This window comes from Anguilla rostrata, chromosome 6, assembly GCF_018555375.3.
Source record: "Anguilla rostrata isolate EN2019 chromosome 6, ASM1855537v3, whole genome shotgun sequence".
Lineage (NCBI taxonomy): Eukaryota > Metazoa > Chordata > Actinopteri > Anguilliformes > Anguillidae > Anguilla > Anguilla rostrata.
The window spans coordinates 46,066,708-46,084,216 of record NC_057938.1 but is presented as its reverse complement, the minus strand read 5'-3'; the positions used below and the strand labels follow the sequence as shown (position 1 = coordinate 46,084,216).

The 17,509-nt window shown below is 42.2% G+C and overlaps 1 protein-coding gene across 1 annotated transcript in view; it reads left to right on the top strand.

Annotated features, from left to right (window-relative positions):
• Positions 1 to 17,509, top strand: part of map3k5 (mitogen-activated protein kinase kinase kinase 5) — a 45,044-nt gene that overhangs the window by 20,446 nt on the left and 7,089 nt on the right. Inside the window, exons 6-21 of the mRNA XM_064340038.1 lie at positions 981 to 1,087; positions 2,730 to 2,900; positions 3,504 to 3,616; positions 4,455 to 4,614; positions 4,941 to 5,094; positions 5,306 to 5,413; positions 6,024 to 6,073; positions 6,905 to 7,000; positions 7,618 to 7,699; positions 8,946 to 9,079; positions 12,471 to 12,598; positions 13,178 to 13,314; positions 13,896 to 14,001; positions 14,828 to 14,985; positions 17,018 to 17,195; positions 17,417 to 17,434. Coding sequence (XP_064196108.1) covers positions 981 to 1,087; positions 2,730 to 2,900; positions 3,504 to 3,616; positions 4,455 to 4,614; positions 4,941 to 5,094; positions 5,306 to 5,413; positions 6,024 to 6,073; positions 6,905 to 7,000; positions 7,618 to 7,699; positions 8,946 to 9,079; positions 12,471 to 12,598; positions 13,178 to 13,314; positions 13,896 to 14,001; positions 14,828 to 14,985; positions 17,018 to 17,195; positions 17,417 to 17,434 — 1,900 coding nt within the window. The remainder of the gene's footprint in view (positions 1 to 980; positions 1,088 to 2,729; positions 2,901 to 3,503; positions 3,617 to 4,454; positions 4,615 to 4,940; positions 5,095 to 5,305; positions 5,414 to 6,023; positions 6,074 to 6,904; positions 7,001 to 7,617; positions 7,700 to 8,945; positions 9,080 to 12,470; positions 12,599 to 13,177; positions 13,315 to 13,895; positions 14,002 to 14,827; positions 14,986 to 17,017; positions 17,196 to 17,416; positions 17,435 to 17,509) is intronic.

The following is a 17,509-nucleotide window of genomic DNA, read 5'->3' as shown; positions in this document are numbered from 1 at the left end:
AATTCATTGAAAGACTTGCTAGTATGTTTATGAGACTTGACGTTTGAACATGCACAGCTAGGTGGTACAGCAGTGTGTCCCAAAGTTGAAATGAGACCTACGCCTGTGTGTGATATGAAGTATATTAGCATATGTTATTAAAATGTGTGTATTTGGATAGGTTTGTTACCTACTCTCTTATCCAGGGAAGCTTATTACACTATACTGTTACTGATTTATAGAGTTGTATTTTGACTAGTGAAATTGGAGCAGTGCTAGGAGATCTCGTTCTTACTTGGAGTAGTAAACAAGGTCCAATTCAACTGAACAGCTAGTTTTCATTTGGATTACATTACATATACATTAGCTTGTACAGTTACTGGTTTAAGCCTACTGTAGGAATATTCCCACTCTGTCTTCTCTGTAGTACAACTGCACGTCCGTATTCTCAATGATAACACTGGTGTTCTCCATTTTGTTGGTCACTGTCAGTTAGCAATAATTTAAATGTAAATGAATTTTAGTCTTAGTCTCAGTTCATTGATAAGCTGATGATTTCTCATCCCTCTCAACACTCCCCTGCCTGAATGTCACAGGAAGTTCAGTTCAGCAGTATTAAACTCGTCTCTCACGTCACTGCTAATCTTTAAATGACAGCCGCAGCGTGCCTCTGAGAGGTTGTTACTGTCACAATTCGGCACTCGTGTCGCCACACGCGTCCAACTCATCCAGCCGGGGGCACCTGTTTTCGGCTTGAATAAATAATAACAACAACTGACCGAGTGGACAGGCTGAATTATTTAAAACGTGCATTTTACACTGAGAAAAACTATTGTGATGTAACAGGTGTGATTCCATTTTTAATTGAGTTTTATGTGAGTGAATATGTACACTCACTTCAAAGGATTGTGGGACAAAGTACTGTGACATTAAACTTGTAACTGGTACACAGTTGTCAAATGCTGCTGCATTTCTGTTCTGTTTGTTCCCGTGGTCTGAAGGATTATGAATCCATTGTCAAGCTGGTGGAGACGCTGGAAAAGCTTCCCACGTTCGATCCCTTTGCCCATCCCCACGTGAAGTTCCATTACGCCTTCGCTTTAAATCGGTAAGGTCTGCTGCGTCTGGTCCCGCTCGCCCGCATGTAACGTGTAGCAGTATTTTTCCACGGTCAGGGAGCGTAGCTACAACACTTCAGTACTGTTTTTCTTTTTTTCTTCTTCTTCTTCTAAGGTCACAAGGTTGCACTCTGCAGCTCTTAAACTGTTTGATTCTGCTTAATGTGGAACGCTTTACAAGAAACATCTTAGTACTGTACAGGAGCAGTGTAAAGAGTCTTGCTTTCTGAGTTGAAAAAAGCAGCCTTTCAGCATGTTAAGTGGTATATTTGGAGCTCGACTACATCTGATGGCCTTGTCAATCTCCACTTATAGCCACGGTGTCAGCAATGTTAGCTGAAATGGACGTGTCAAATGACTAATCTCCTTTGCAGTTGAAATGTTAAGATAAGGTAATAGCGGTGCCGTAATATTTATTTCAGCCCGTTTGTAATTACTTTAATCAACTCTTTATAGTACTTCTTTAGTATCTATAAATAGCCAAAATACATCCAGTAAAATTATACTGAATAGGCTCATTTTCCAGCAATAACTGTAGTAGCAACTTGCTAATGACTGTCTGCAGTGACTTTCTCTTGCCCGATGCCGAAAGTTAAGGAAGGCTATGCTTAGTTGGGAGACTTACTGGCAGAACTACTAGAGGTGGTGTTGGTGCGCCAGTTGGTGTTGGTCTTCCCTTCAGAGCAAGCAGAAAAAACGATGCCCCAGTGCTGGCATAGATGCCATCTTTCAGATGAAAGGTGAAATGTTAAGCAAAAGGTCCTGACTCACCAAATTGCTGAACTGGCACTTTGATTGTAGCCACCTAATCATCCCTGACTGGCTTACAGTCCCCTCCCTCTTCCACCTCAGCTTATATGTGATGCACTACCTTTCTGCTAAATGGCTGCTGTGCATCACATAGGTGGGTACTACAAGTTGATGCAGCTTTTCTATGAAGCACTTTGAGCGCATTAAAGGTGCCAAATGGCAAAAATGCCAAAAATCTCATTTATTTCTTTATTTATTTAGGGATTCATAGCTGCTTTTAAAGAAAAAAAATGACAGGAGCAGGGGTCTAAATTCTTTAAATCATTCTTTGCTTGTGCCTTTTTTGCTGTTGATTACATGCGTGACTTTGCTTCATCATGCTGTGAGCCCATGTTTGAATTATGTCTCGAGAGAGAGAGCGAGAGGACCGTACGTACGGCTCACTGTCCCGGACCGCTGCTTAGGACAGAGAGATCTTGGCCCTTGTTCCCCTTGTTTGCCGTCTGAAGTGCCTCCAAAAAACAGAAGAGTTGCACATTTAATGGGTTTTGCCAACCATCCATTGACCTAACCACCATTTCAGTGACTGATACACACACACAAACACACACACACACACACACACAAACATACACACACACTTACACACAAACATGCACATACAAGCACAAGCACACACATCCACAGAAGCACTGTCCCAATTAACTCCAGGAGTGCAATTAACCCCAGGAAGCAATAAGAAAGGAGAAAAGCTGCTGTATAGTAAAATCCCCAGTCTGCACTTATAGTCACACTGCAGCTACTTGGTTTCTCCTGTGATAAATCTCTAATGATGATGGAAGGTTAATGGCTAATGGCTGCTCTGGTCATGGCTTTCCTCAGGAGGAACTTGCCTGGGGACAGACAGAAGGCTCTGGACATTATGCTGCCCTTGGTGGAATCACAAGCGCAGGTGGCGTCTGATATTTACTGCTTGGTAGGACGCATCTACAAGGACATGTTCGTGGACTCGCACTTCGCCGACACCAAGAGCCGGGACAGTGGCACGTGCTGGTGAGGAACCACGTCAGTCTGATCTCGTGTCTGGTGCTCGTTTTTAAAAATGTGCTGATTTTAGACATCGAGGAATTCCCCCTGACTGCATTGTTTTAAAACTGACATCACTGGGAGACTGGATTTTACTCTCATAGAAAACAACATTAGATTTGTGCAAGCCAAAAGTGGAGCATGATTGTGTCTTTCTGGATTTAGTCATGCCTCATAGCTCACAAATTAATAAAAAGTGCAATCTGACTCTCCCCCATTGAGTTATGTCATCCGATATTCCAAATCACATCTTTGAATTGTGTAAAGTCACATTTTCACACTTAAGCATTCAAGGGAACAAAAATCTCATTAAGTAAATGAGCCTCTGTAAAAGTGCCAAGGCTTTTCAATATGTGCTTCTGTGTCTAATTTGTTGTACATGTTATTGCATTGTGGCAGCACTACAGAGGAATTGAAGTAGCAATTAAGTAAGAGCAGAGGCTGAATTAGCCTAAGAGCTATTTTTTTGACAGTAGTGGCAGGCGCAAGATGGGGGCTTGACTTCGAGCTTTAGGAACGTTTGTGCGCACAGACACTAAGCATAGTTACTGAGAATCACTGTCACCTCAGGTTCAAGAAGGGGTTCGAATCGGAGCCGACGCTACATTCGGGGATCAACTATGCTGTCCTGCTCCTGGCGGCAGGACACCAATTCGACACCTCTTTCGAGCTCCGCAAAGTCGGTAGGTGTCCACTACTGACATTGCATCCATTAATGTTGACTTCTTGCGTTCTGATCAGTTTTTTTTTCAGGTTTTATTTCTTTCAGTAAAACCATTGACTAGTTTTCAGGTCAGTATCCCCACAGGTCACAGAAAGTTGCTGGAATAAACCATTCATGCCTTTTTAAAGGGGATAATTGAGGGAAGCTGAGCAGGGATCTAGTTGTCACCAGGGTTAATAATAATGGAATTAATACACTGAGCGAGCTACATTGTTATTTGTATTATGCTTCAAGTCCTCCTTTTTTGTTGTGAAATCTGAAACCTGGAGTTGCTCAGGAATGAGAGAAGATGAAAGGGGTTGCCCTCAGACTGTTGTGTTGTTCTTTGTTGAGGCCCTGCAAGACCTGTACAGACATGTCTTCTGACTGGGGACAATCAACCACTTTTTTCTGCTTAGCATTTAACTTGAGAGTAAATGGGCTTTTAAAGGAGAGGCATTGTCCTACGTGTGTTCATTTAAGCTGGATTCTGAAAGAAGCGATTAAATTTAGGCGTCCTTTCTGCAGAGTACAGCAGCCTAGCTGAGATTTGAACCTGAAACCTTCCAATTAAAAGCTCAGGCATCTCATCACCACAACACACTACTATTGTCTTAAATGGATTTTAATTTAACAACAGTCAGATTTAGTTGCATTCTCTGCTTTCCCTACCCTCAAACTGTAAAATCCCTGTATGATTCCAGCTGTAATATCCTGTCCTTATCCTGTCATACTGATGACTTAACAGTGAAAGCCTGAATTGGTGGATAATATGTACAGTCCTAGTTATTCCAGCTGACAACTGGTTATTCCCACAGGTGTGAAATTAAGTAGTCTTCTGGGCAAAAAGGGCAGCCTGGACAAACTGCAGAGCTACTGGGACGTGGGCTTCTTCCTTGGGGCCAGCATCCTGGCCTGTGACAACATGAGAGTCATCCAGGCATCTGAGAAGCTCTTCAAACTGAAGGCCCCCATTTGGTAAGAGCCTAGTCCTCAGATGACCCCCCTCCCCCTCTTTTTTTTGATGCACCGCTTGGCGCTAGGATAGATTTATGACATCATTAAAACTGCCTCTGGTCTGTTATTGATCAGGAAGGTGCGAAATGGACTCTTGCATAACAGCGGGAAAGAAAAATGTTGCTTCTGAAAAGAGAAGCCTTAATCGATTCAATAGGTTTTCTTCCTCCGAAAAGTGAATTTAAAAATAAAACTGGCTTTAAGATGGCAATGTGTCCTGGGCTTCAGCTGTTCGTTTTAAAAAAGTTTATTTCTGGTGTCTCTCTGTACCTCGTACTGAAATTCAGGTATCTGCGTTCGATTGTGGAGACGATATTGATCTACCAGCACTTCAAGAAGCCCGGTGCAGAGCCACAGGCCCTGAAGCAGGAACTGGTGGATTTTTGGATGGACTTCCTGGTGGAGGCGACGAAGAAGGACGTCTCCTCCGTTCGCTTCCCTGTGAGTTTCCCTGCCCATGTTCTGCGTTCTCTGTTTGACCTAGCCTTGTCCTCCCTTTCTTTCTCAGTGTTTCTTGTTTGCTCATTAGGCTACTCATTTACTCTTTGTATTCATTTATTTTTCTCCAGCTTTTGTGTGCATAATGCACAGCATAGTCCATTCTACCAATTTGTTTGGAAGAATGCGTTGTTGTATGTTTTTATTCTCATAGGTTTTAATACTGGAGCCCACTAAGGTCTATCAGCCCTCCTATTTGTCTATCAACAATGATGTTGAAGAGAAGACAGTTTCAATCTGGCACGTGGCCCCAGATGACAAGGTAATATGGATGATTCCAAAGAATAGTTCGCTTTTTGCTTTGCTTTTTTAAACGGTTTTTCCTCTGTCTTTTGACAACAAGCCAAATATCACACAATCATCAAACTTCTTTGTCGATTAATCAAAGAGCTCAAAAGAAAATATACCCTTATAATTTATCTGATGTGGTCTACTTCCATAATGATAAAAAAAATTAATGACTGCTTGAACCAGTTCATTCAGAAATAATATAGGAAGATTAATGATTGTACTGTAGAGATCATTATAGAACATGTTCTTTGATTATTAATGTCAGGCACTTCCCTTTGAGACAAAAGCCTCTGTTGAATATTGCTACCATGGTAACTGCGGTTGCATGCATGTCCTGTCTCATTTTGAGATTGTCAGAGAACTTCAGGGGGAGGTGGCGGGTAACGATATGACCTGTAACCAGAAAGTCGCGGGTTGAGGTCTCGTGAGCTTTCAGATCTCTGAGCATGGAGTTGCTTCAGTAATGTGTGTAAACCGAAAAAATGTAAATATTTGTCATTTCATTTGCTAAGCGTAAGTATTTACTTAGCAAATAAATATTGCACGTTTTAATGTTTGCTTTCTGTACCCTGAAATGGCAGAAAGGGATTCACGAGTGGAACTTCACGGCCACATCAATCCGGGGTGTAAGGTCAGTCTCTACGGCGAAGAACGCCGTGCTGCATTTTTACCTTTTCGCACGACTCTCGCAACCAGCCATTCTCCTCGGTTCTGGTGAATTGAATGCGGCCATTATCTTTTGTGACTCGGATCACAGAAATCACGCCAGTCGCCAGTGACCTTTTCTGAAGAACTGTAGAAGGAGATGTTTGTTATCGGGATGCAAAATTTTCTCCCTGTGGGGGCAGCAATTTATGTCAGGCTGATCTCTCACTCCAGCGGGCTTCCCTGAAATGTTGCTAGGGAACGTCTCACTCTTTGTGCCCACTCTTCCTCCAGATGCTCCAGAGAGCCAATAGCAAGTCCAGAATGCCACAGTGGGCTGAAAACAGCTGCTGTTTCGTTTCCCACGCAACAGTATTAGCCTTTTCTTAACTGTCAAAAGATTGGCAAAATCCCCAGGCCCTCCCTCTGAAATGAACACCGGGGAGTGTCTGGTCAGTGCCAACAGAAGAACTGTGAAGGGAAGATGTGGGTGCTGCGCATAACTTTTGTGTTAGACCACCGCTGCGATATGCGTTCTGTGAGTCTTAAATTCTTCGTTCACGGTATGAAAATTACGCAGCTCGTACCATGTGCGGGAGGGGCTAAAATGCAACAGCAATTTTGTAAAGCACATGAGCTGTGGAGATAAGAAAGTACATGCAGAATGATGCAGTTGGGCAAGGGTGAGCAGAACTATAATCTGGGGAGAGAAAACACAACCAGTATAGCCAGCATACCCCCTGCATGTCCATGCACAGAACATTTCAGAGAAAACGTCCCTCTTCCTCTTTCCTAAATCGTTACCCTTCTCTTTCAGCATTTCCAAATGTGACGAGCGCAGCTGCTTTCTGTACGTGCTCAACAACTCTGAGGACTTCCAGATCTACTTCTGCACAGAGATGCACTGCAAAAGGTCCGCCCCACTTCCTTCTCACTCTGTCTCAAACTCACAGCCTGTGATTCATTTAAAGGTTGTAAATTGAAAGAGAAAGCGGACAGCACTCATGAGAATACTATAAATTATTGTTTTATTGCATCCATTCATGAGGGCACGATATGCACAAACGTTTTGGCCTAAGTCTTCCTCAGTGTGCTTAATGTGCCAAAAAATAAATTATGGTTTGATTCTTTAAAATTGTAGATTGCATTTTCATTTTCATGCTAGCCAGTGTGCATCTTGAAGTTCCCTTGCCGCTCAGAAAGCCCAGGCGCTCCTAGCTGTTCGCAGTTGTGTTAAATGCATCCTTATTCCCTATGACAAGGGGATCGCACTGCATATCAGTGTTGATGTGATTTTTTAATTCACAGATTTTGTGTTGTGTTGAAAGGGTGTGAAACGTTATGTGTGTGTGTCAGTTGGTGATATTTTGTAGGGGTAGAAGAGGCCAAAGATAAAGCTGTGTGTGTGTGTGTGTGTGTGTGCGCACGTGTATAATTTGATATACAGCAAGCGTCTGTGGGTCAAGGTTTATGACATGTACCATATGTTTGTAATTGTGTGGATTAGTTTTGACATTGTGTGGACTCCAGGTTATGTGACCTGGTGAACAGCATTACGGAGGAGGCATGGAAGGGGCCGGAGGAAGGGGACTGTGACCCTGAGGCTCTAGAGGTGAGGAGAAGGAGAGAGGGATCACTACTTCACGGCTGCAGCCTTTTTTCTTTTATTTTCATCCGCCTCCTTCACTTTCTCTCACACCACAAGATTTACTGTGCGAGAATCATGGCACAGAGGTACAGCAGATATCTTTGAAATGACAAGTATAAACATCTGAACAAATAATGGCAAGAACAGGCCAGTCAGCCCAACTGCATTCATATTTAACTGCAAACAAGACAGTGCCTAGCACTGTTTCAAGCCTGAACTCGAAAACCCCTAGGGTCTCTGCCTCTACAGCATAGCCTGGCAAGCTATTCCAAACATTAACAGATGTCTGTGTAAAGAAGTGCTTTCTGATATTCATGCGGTATTTACCTTTTGCTAATTTCTAATTTTGCTCCAATGTTCTACTGACAGGACACAGCCTGAAAAATCTACCATAGTACACTTCGTTATTCCCTTTAATGGATTTTTAAAACCCCATCAAATCCCCCCTCCCCTCCCCCCATCATGCTTTTACTAAGATTTAAGAGATTAAGTGTCTTAAGTCCTTGCACATAAATAATGCATTTTCGAGCCAGGAACCAATTTGGCTGCCCTGTTTCAAAAACCTTTTTTGGCTGCCCCTTTTAGAGCTTCGGTCTTTCTTGTCATGTGAGCGTCATCTGCACTAGGAAGGGAACGGGGTTTTGGGAGGGCTCCAGCTTTTCCACTCACCTTCCACACAGTTAATCAAAACATCTGCACGCCTGCGTGCAAAACGCAGCCCTGGCACAGCGGAAGCGTCAGAACCAGTTTGGATTCTGTTTGAACAGCACCACGCCTTTAAGACAACACCCTGCCCGCGTTTGCATTCCAGTTTCCTATTTCACGTTCCGTGTCTCCTCTCAGATTGCATCACCTGTCCTGGTGTTATCGTTTATCCAAATGTTGCCTCCTGCGCGCTACCTGTCACTCACACGGCTATATTTTACCTCTCATGCCCTGTTGTTCATTAGTGTGTCTCATAGTGTCTTACTTCAAACGACTCCCAGCACCCTCTGAAATATGGATGTTAGCGTCTTCCCTGGGTGTGTTTTGATGATCTTCTCATTGCAGACCTATCCTACTGTTCAGCCTTGCCTTCTGCCTGCTTCACGGTTCCTACTGCATCTGACCTCTTCTGATATTTATTAGCTCGGGTGTTTTATGGCTGTTACGCTAGATATTCCTTATCTGTCCTTACTCTCACCCCGCGTGCCCTGTTTTTCGATTCCAGTACGACTACGAGTACGACGAGCACGGGGAGAGGGTGGTGCTCGGGAAGGGCACCTTCGGGGTGGTGTATGCGGGCCGGGACCTTAGCAACCAAGTGCGGCTGGCTATCAAGGAGATCCCTGAGAGGGATAGCAGGTGAGTGGTCTACATTCTGCCCTACTTGGACTCAGAACACTGAGCAAGGAGAGCTGTGCAAGTTGCTACAAAGCACACAAAAAAAAATCTACCCATCTGGAAGTGTGACAGAAAGCAGCACTGGCTCATGCTATTTCATAAGACTGGATAGCAACTCACGAAAGCCAAAAATATCAAGCAGTGCATTCATATTAGGACATCCATTTTCATTATCCCTAGAACAGGCCCTGGTTACAAAATTAGTTGCAGAACAGATTTTGGTTTATTTAGTGACCTCAATAGGTTGTCAAAATGATGGTCCTCTCTGACATCACTGACTTTCTGGATGCCTGTAGCTGTCTGTGTTTGTGGCTGTGACAGTTTTTCTTCACTTTTTGGGGTTAATAGCTGGTAACGCTGTGATTGTGTGCTTCTGTTGCATCTTAGTTTCAATTTTTGGCTTAAAAGATTTACCTATGATAGATTCATTCTCGAATGTCACAAATGATCAGATACTATCATCAGTAACTGTATTTTTATATGTATAATGTTTTAAGATTAACCAGAATTTACCTGGCTGTCTTCAGTTTCTGGTTGAGACATATTCAATAATGGGATGTTCCACTTGAAATGTTAATCTGAGTTTAAACATACTCATGCCAGCTAATGTATTTCATCTTTGAAGAATTGTGTAAGCATTGGACAATTACAGAAAGATAAAGGCTTTGATCTTAGATTAGGTTATTTTTTTCTAAATGTGTATCCATGGAGATGACAGTTCAAGTGTATAAGCCTCTAGCAGCTCAAGAAATGTAGCTGAAAGTCTTGTGGGAAACCACTGTGAGCTGTGAGATTTTATTCTCTCTGTAATTACAAAAAGAACAACCCTTGTGGTCACCAAAGGAGAATTACAGATACATGTTGTCTTTACCAGCACTTACAGAGCTGGTGGTATCATCAAAATATGAACTGCTGAACCATGCTGATTCAGTTGTATGTTGAAAAATCATATGTTTCAAAATGGGATTCTCAGAAACATCAAGCAACAGTTTCTTTATTCCATTAACCAGCACAACATTTTGGTTCAGTCATGTGAGGTTTTGAACCGAATTTAGTGGTTATAGAAGTTATTGAAGGAACTGGAGTCCACACTCAACAAATGCTGCTCACTAAATCTGTGATTTATTGCTCATCACAAGCAGCATTATCAAAGGTTTGACCCACACAAAGTCTTCATTATGCAATTAATTTGAGTTATGAAACATTTTAGAGTGACTTTTAAGATGTATAAAAGGAAATTAGAGAATAAATTTGGCTTTCTCTCTACAGTGTAATTCAAAAGCAAAGAACCTAGGAGTAATTTCAGAATTCTGACCTTCGTTTTACAGCTCATATTCCTAGTTAGTTAAATAGCCTATTTCATCTGATGAATATTTTCAAAGACTTTTCTTTCAGAGCCTGACTTTGAGAAGCAGATTATTACATTGCCCTTCTTACTGATCTTTCAGAAAATTCTATTGATAGACTGCAGCTTGTTCAAAATGCAGCTGCAAGAGCATCAACCGGAATAAAAATGAGAGCACAGCCAACATTGGCTACCCATGTCTTTTAGAATTGATTTATTTTATTTTGTTTTCAGAGCACTAAATGGGTTAGTCCTAAAATATAGTTCTGACTGTTTTTCCGAATATGTTCCCAGTAGAGCCATGTTCCACCGTATTAGGGCATTGATGGGCCCCTGTGTTTAGTGTTGGATCTGGACTGTGCCAGTGCCTACTGGCCGGCAGTCTTGCACAATCACATTTGGCGCTGGCATCGCCCAAGAAGGGTTTCACTCAGCCAGGATAAGTAGAAATTCTCAATTGAATTGTAAGAAGTATGCTTATTTATGCTCATGACTGGAAAATAATATGGCAATGAATTAATAGTTTATTATTAATCATAATTAGAAGAATTTAAATAGTACTTGAATTATTCATTCAAGATGTATTTTAAACTAATGTGCCTGTATTTAGCCCATACTACTTAATCCTATTGATGTCCTGATGTTGATCGTTATCAAGGCAAGCCTTCTTTCAATACATTTCTTGCATATGAATAAATTATGGCCGACAGAAGAAAGAACTAGTCATTAAGATACAGTGCGAACACTGTAGCAATACAGTGTACAGGTGGGCAGCATTCAAATGGTACTAAATGGTACTAAATGTTTTTTCTGCATGCGAGACATGAATTAACATTTTGAGCATGTGCACTGGTGAATAGTCCATGGAATTGCTCACTCGTACATTGACACACATTCATGCACTTGAAACGTTCTGTGGAGAGCCTTGTGTGTAGGCCTGAGTGCTGGTAATGAACGAAGCGAGAAGGGAAGCGTTGCCTAGCAACAAAAAAACTGCCTCTTACTTCCCCACCTTGTCTGCCTAGAATAATTGTCAACTGATTGTTCCACCTACACAAGACTAATTATCTGTCTCCTTCAAACCAGCAGTTCTGCTGCCGTACATTGTTAAAGTAATCAGGTCACAAGTTATTAGTGTTCTGATACATTAACTGAAAGCTTTGGGCTTTTTCATGAATAATTAAGTTAAAAACCATTAAGACCATCCCAGAAAAGTTATTTGCATGCCGTTTTTTCCCCAGAAAAACAAACTAATCTGATGTTTGTGTTGAGGTGTACATTGCATTTTAGAAAGTCAGGGCATTGAGCATTTTCTTATTGTTGGTGTTAGATCTCAATTTTGGCAGAAATGTTTCCTGACTGCTAGCAGTCATTGGCCCTTATCTGAAGCCAGCTGTTCCTCGTCTTCCTGTATTCTCTTGTGTAATATGTCGCCGAGACACTGAAAGCAGGATTAATCATGGACAGCTTGCAGACCAGAAGCTTGAGTCAGGATTCAGACATCGTTCTGCATTCTGTTCATTTTTTCTTTTTCCTCAAACAGTCTGGGGAAATGTCCCAGGCGCATTTTTGAATACCTGATAGGGAAGATGTCAATAACAAAGAGGCCTTGGTTTTCTAGTGAAGTCACGTGTCTGTGTGTCAAGATAAAGATGTAGTTATTCATCTCACAACTTTGGTGGTTAATTATTGATACCAATGAACTCAATGCTGAATATCGTAGTAGCCTCTGCGTCTTGGTTTTTAGACCGCCTACCAGAGGTTTCAATATTAAATGAACCCTGTCCGTATCATTACCTGCATACTAACCTCAAATATGTCAGTATACAAAGGTCATTATTTATGACCAATGACCAGTGTTTGTTTTTAAGTGTTAATCCGTTAATTTATTTGTCATCTAAAGAGCCACTTGTCACCTGTCCACTTTTCCCTTGACACATGTCAAGTGTTAATCACTACTCGGTCTACAGCAAATAAAATCTCTTTTGTGTCTCTTTCTACCTCCAGGTACTCTCAGCCTCTTCATGAGGAGATTGCCCTTCACAAGCACCTGAAGCACAAAAACATTGTGCAGTACCTGGGGTCCATCAGCGAGAACGGATTCATCAAGATCTTCATGGAGCAGGTGCCTGGAGGTGAGAGCCAGAATGCCCTGATTGACACCTGTCAGCACTGCATGATGGCTCAGGACCTGGGCAAAAGTCAATCACTGACTGTGAAACTCTTCCTCAAGACTTGTGTCCTATTCCCCAGCATGCCATGTAGTGTTTGTTTGTGGTCAGAGGGTGGATCGACGGGGTAGCCATTTATGTTGGAAGTCAAGTATGTGGGTTTGTTTGTAGAGATTTGTTTGTAGAGTTACTGCTTCTGTCCAGGAAGCACACCATGTTCTACTTGGTTTAAAGCTTATAGATTTTTTATTCCTTTGATTCTTTTTTGATTAGAAAGATGATATTATAGCTTCACAGGGTTGAACTCTTAAAACCAGTAAATGGGAGTTAGTTTATTTAATACAAGAATGTACGTACAATCAGGTGCTACGTATTCTGAAAATATTACACAAACTGCTCTGTCTGTGACCTTCAAGAGTTTCATTTAGCCTGTGTTGCCTTCAATTATCCCCTCCTTAGCAAATGCTTGATAAATGTTGTAAATATAAGTCATTTCCATCATTGATTTCATTCCCGTGGGTCTGTTTGTCTGTGGTTCTCCAGGAAGCCTCTCTGCGCTTCTTAGATCTAAATGGGGCCCCCTGAAGAATAATGAACCCACCATCGGCTTTTACACCAAGCAGATCTTGGAGGGACTCAAGTACCTGCATGACAATCAGATTGCACACCGAGACATAAAGGTCTGGCCTTGTTGTGTTTAACCTGATCTTGTTTTTGTCTCTCCTTAATTGTTTTAACCCCATGATAAGGTGAGAAAATCCACAAATCAACACCTCATTATAGAAGACAGAAGAATGCATTTTATCATGTGTTGTGTTTTGTAAGCGAAACCCTTTCCCAGTCTAATGAGGGTACACTTTTTGCCAAAGAGCAAGTTCCAAAAATGATGAACAGAAACGGACCAAGCTACCAGTGCAGAAAGTCATTGCCATACTTGCCGTACGCCCACGAAAAAGCTTTAAATTCTGCCTCGTTGCACATTAGTGCTACCAAAATGATTTTTCACAGCCATTTGGTTAAATGTTAATCATCTTTGATTGTTTATTGCATGCTTGTGTTAGTATTGTAGACATCTGTCAGTCCTCAACATTTGAATTTTGAGGAAATACACTGTACATGGGAGTACTCTGAGTCAGCTTCTGAAGCTTATATACTGAGGAATGACAAAAGGTTTCCATGCTAAGTGTTAACTGGGAATTGTAGAATTTCCTGTCTTTGTCCTGGTAGAAACACAGTCCTAAAGAATTACCTTCTCCAACAGGGTGACAACGTGCTCATAAACACGTACAGTGGAGTGCTGAAGATTTCTGATTTTGGAACGTCCAAAAGGCTGGCTGGCATCAACCCTTGCACAGAAACGTTTACAGGTGCGTGACACCAATCTTCTGCTGGTAGACAGGAAGCTTCTTCTCAAGAGTCAATGTAATGCTTAAAATAAATGTCCTTTTTTTTTGAGGAAACACAATGCTTGATATTTGTGGTACATTTCATGACCTCCCAGATGTGGTCAATAATCGATATGACTGAAGGAAACACCAGCTAATACCAGAGAACATTGCCATAAAACATCTCAGAATATCTTGTGAAAGCTGTACAGAGTCCTGTTTGTTGTGTGTGCTCAGCCAGCTTAGTATTTTTAACCTGCAGGCTGGTGAAGAACTCGGCTGTGTCCATGTTGACAAAGCAGCAGCCAATCGGAGCACAGATCAGCCTTGGTTATGAAGATCAGCTGATTATCTGTTGGCTCCAATCGGCCTTCACCGCCAGCAGCAGCTGGGAACACTTCCAGCTCCTCTGCCTGCCATTAGAAAACAAAGAGGCTCTCATAGCTTCTCAGTAGCCCTTAGGGTGCAGTCTGAGCCTGGTAGGCCGCTGTAACTTCAGCTGAGATCAAAGGCAGTGTATTTTCGTGGCGCTACTCGTAAAGTGCAAATGTATTTACACCGTAGACTCACTTTGCCCAGGCTGAGCCGAGCAGTTCCTCAACACACAACATTACTCACTGGCATTAACCACATCCAGAGCATATTTCACAGACCCTGATTTTTTTAGTGGTGCACAACATTAGGCAAAATATACGACTGTGTCTTTGACCAGAGCTGATGAACAAGGTCTGGGAAATCACCCGCTTGAGTACAAGGCCTGTTTTGTGTCACTGTGCGACATGAATGATGTGTATTTCTGATGGCGCAGGAACACTACAGTACATGGCGCCGGAAATCATCGACAAGGGCCCGAGGGGCTACGGCAAGCCGGCGGACATTTGGTCACTGGGCTGCACCATCATCGAAATGGCCACCGGAAAGCCCCCCTTTTATGAGCTCGGGGAACCACAGGCAGCCATGTTCAAAGTGAGTGTTTGTCGGGTCAGAAGCACCTGTTGGGTTTGCGTACCCTAAGCACAGAATAAATACGTGCACAACAATATGTCCCCAGAGGCATTCTGATGTCACAACGGTATGTTAACTGGTAGGCAATGTGTCAGTTAGTCTGAATCACGGAGTGCATTATCTTCGTTGTGGATTTATTACATATTGGAAACTCCCTCACTTGCCAGACTATAAAAAGGGAAGGGAAATCTATTTTGGTTTCCACCCACCGGTTCAGTCACATACCGTATCCAAAACACAGTAGCGTGCAGAACAATGTATTCAGAGCACAACTGTAAACAGTGGAAAATGGCTAACCCTACTGATTTACTGGTCTCTCAGAAGCACAAGGCTCAAATTACACATTTTAAAGTTTCTTTCATCACAACATGCACAGTAGTATGATGTCCCTGGTAACAAGTGATTGTGTGGAATTTATTATGTACTTATTTGTCCATGTTTTATTAAGATGTTTGCATTGGGCAGCAGTGTGAACTACACGACTGTAATTGTACTGAAGTGTCTGATCCATCGAGTTAAACCAACATTAACTCAGTGGATCAGAGTTAATCTTTAGCATTCACAATTGTGAATCAGCTCTCTAGTTTTTGTGTACCACCTGTGTGTCCAATCCAGCGGGTTGGAATGGTTATTCAAAGGACATTGATCATAATTGTGGAAGGATGGGTGGAATTGCCTTCAATAGCGGGTGCCACATAGTAGTGCCCCATGTTATAGCTCTGACAAGCAAGAACATAGCGAAAGTGTTTGGAGGGCATGCCCAACTGAATACTTTCCCTGTGATTTTTTTCCATATGCCTATTTAATTTCTTCATAAGACTGGATAATAAGCTTCAAGAAAATGTAATGATAGTGCCGTGGACGTACATTTTTCTTCTTTTAGGAACAAATTTTCAAAATATCCTGAAAGGCGCAATAATGTTCTTTGGGCCCTAATAAGTACCTTTTACCAGCAAAAAAAATGTATGGCAAAATATGGGTACAAATAAATTATTAAACTCATGGCGAATGGTACAGTTTTTCAGAGAGAGATCTAGGCCATGTTGCTCTTTAAGCTAGAAAACACTCAAATGTATGTCTTGCCATTCCTTTGGTTTTATTTGTAGATGATTTTGTGCCATTGAATATTTGAAACAGGAATAATACTGATTCTGCTGAGGATACCTTTTATGGACAAGAATTTGGAATGCCAGAAGTTCTGACAAACAGAATGAAAAGACTAAACCGCAGACGTGCACATTTTTTCATTATCATTTAATCACCTAACTTTATTGAGTATTGACAATGCTATTATCTTGTCATTATCTAGAATGCAGAAAATCTCATTGGAACCCTCATTGAATCACTTACAGCGTTATCTTCTCCAGGGAAAAACCCCATCACCACTGTCTGTGTTTCCCTGTGATTCCATAGAGTACAGTCTTGGCTGCTGATCAAAAAGTTGAAAAGAACATTTTGTTTTTTTCTGATTTTCCATTGAAAGGCTCAAAATGTTGTTGCATGAGGAATGGTTATAAAATATAAGCCACTTCAAATGGAGATATCGTAATTGTGTATCTTAACTGTCCTGTCCTAATGCTTCTGTTATGGATTTTATCTGTTTTTGAAGTTACTCATTCACTGGTATTTTAAACAATGGCGTGAGTGGATGGAAGCCGTGACCTCATTCCATTCAGCCCTATTCACATTGCGGGAATGCGTCTGGGAGACTTATCCCTGTTTGCCTGAAGTCCGCATTCTGATTCCAAGAAAGGACCTCTTTAAATGACATCCAAAATTCTGATAGACATTCCATGCTTATTATGTGGAATTTGGAAAAGAGGCTGTTCTGTGGTGCTTTTGGAATACTGTGTGTGTGGGTTAGTATGACATCACCCAGCTTGGCACCGGTGGACAGTGGTCCTCCTGACCCTTACGTCGCATATCTCTCCACTCTGTTGGTTCAGAGTGACAGGTTTCAGGATGGTCAGAATGTGTCCCATTATGGCTGCAGGTGGGGATGTTTAAGATTCACCCCGAGATCCCGGACTCCATGTCCCAGGAGGCCAAGGCATTCATCCTGCGCTGCTTTGAGCCCGACCCGGACCGCCGGGCCACCGCCGTGGACCTGCTCACCGACGAGTTCCTCACCGTCACCAGCCGCAAGAAGAAGGGCAAGAGCTCTTTCACAGGTGCGACTGCGCGCAAATGCCCTGCTTCTCACAGTGGTCCGATCGTAACGGGTGGCCAGAGACTAAGCAGAGCTCCTTTGTATAACCCTTTTGAAAGGGCTGTGTTTGCGTTGCAGTTACTGTTTGCTATGTTCCTCATTTTTTACATACCTCCCATATAATTTGTGTACAGGGTTTTAAAGTTTCCCCATTGATGCTTTGTTTTTGTTTTCTGTTTATAGCACTGACCCCAGGGTCAGGTGAGTGTGCTTCCCTTTTTCGTTGTTAGATATTGCAGTCCACACAAGCTAGCTGTTCACAATCACGGACATAGT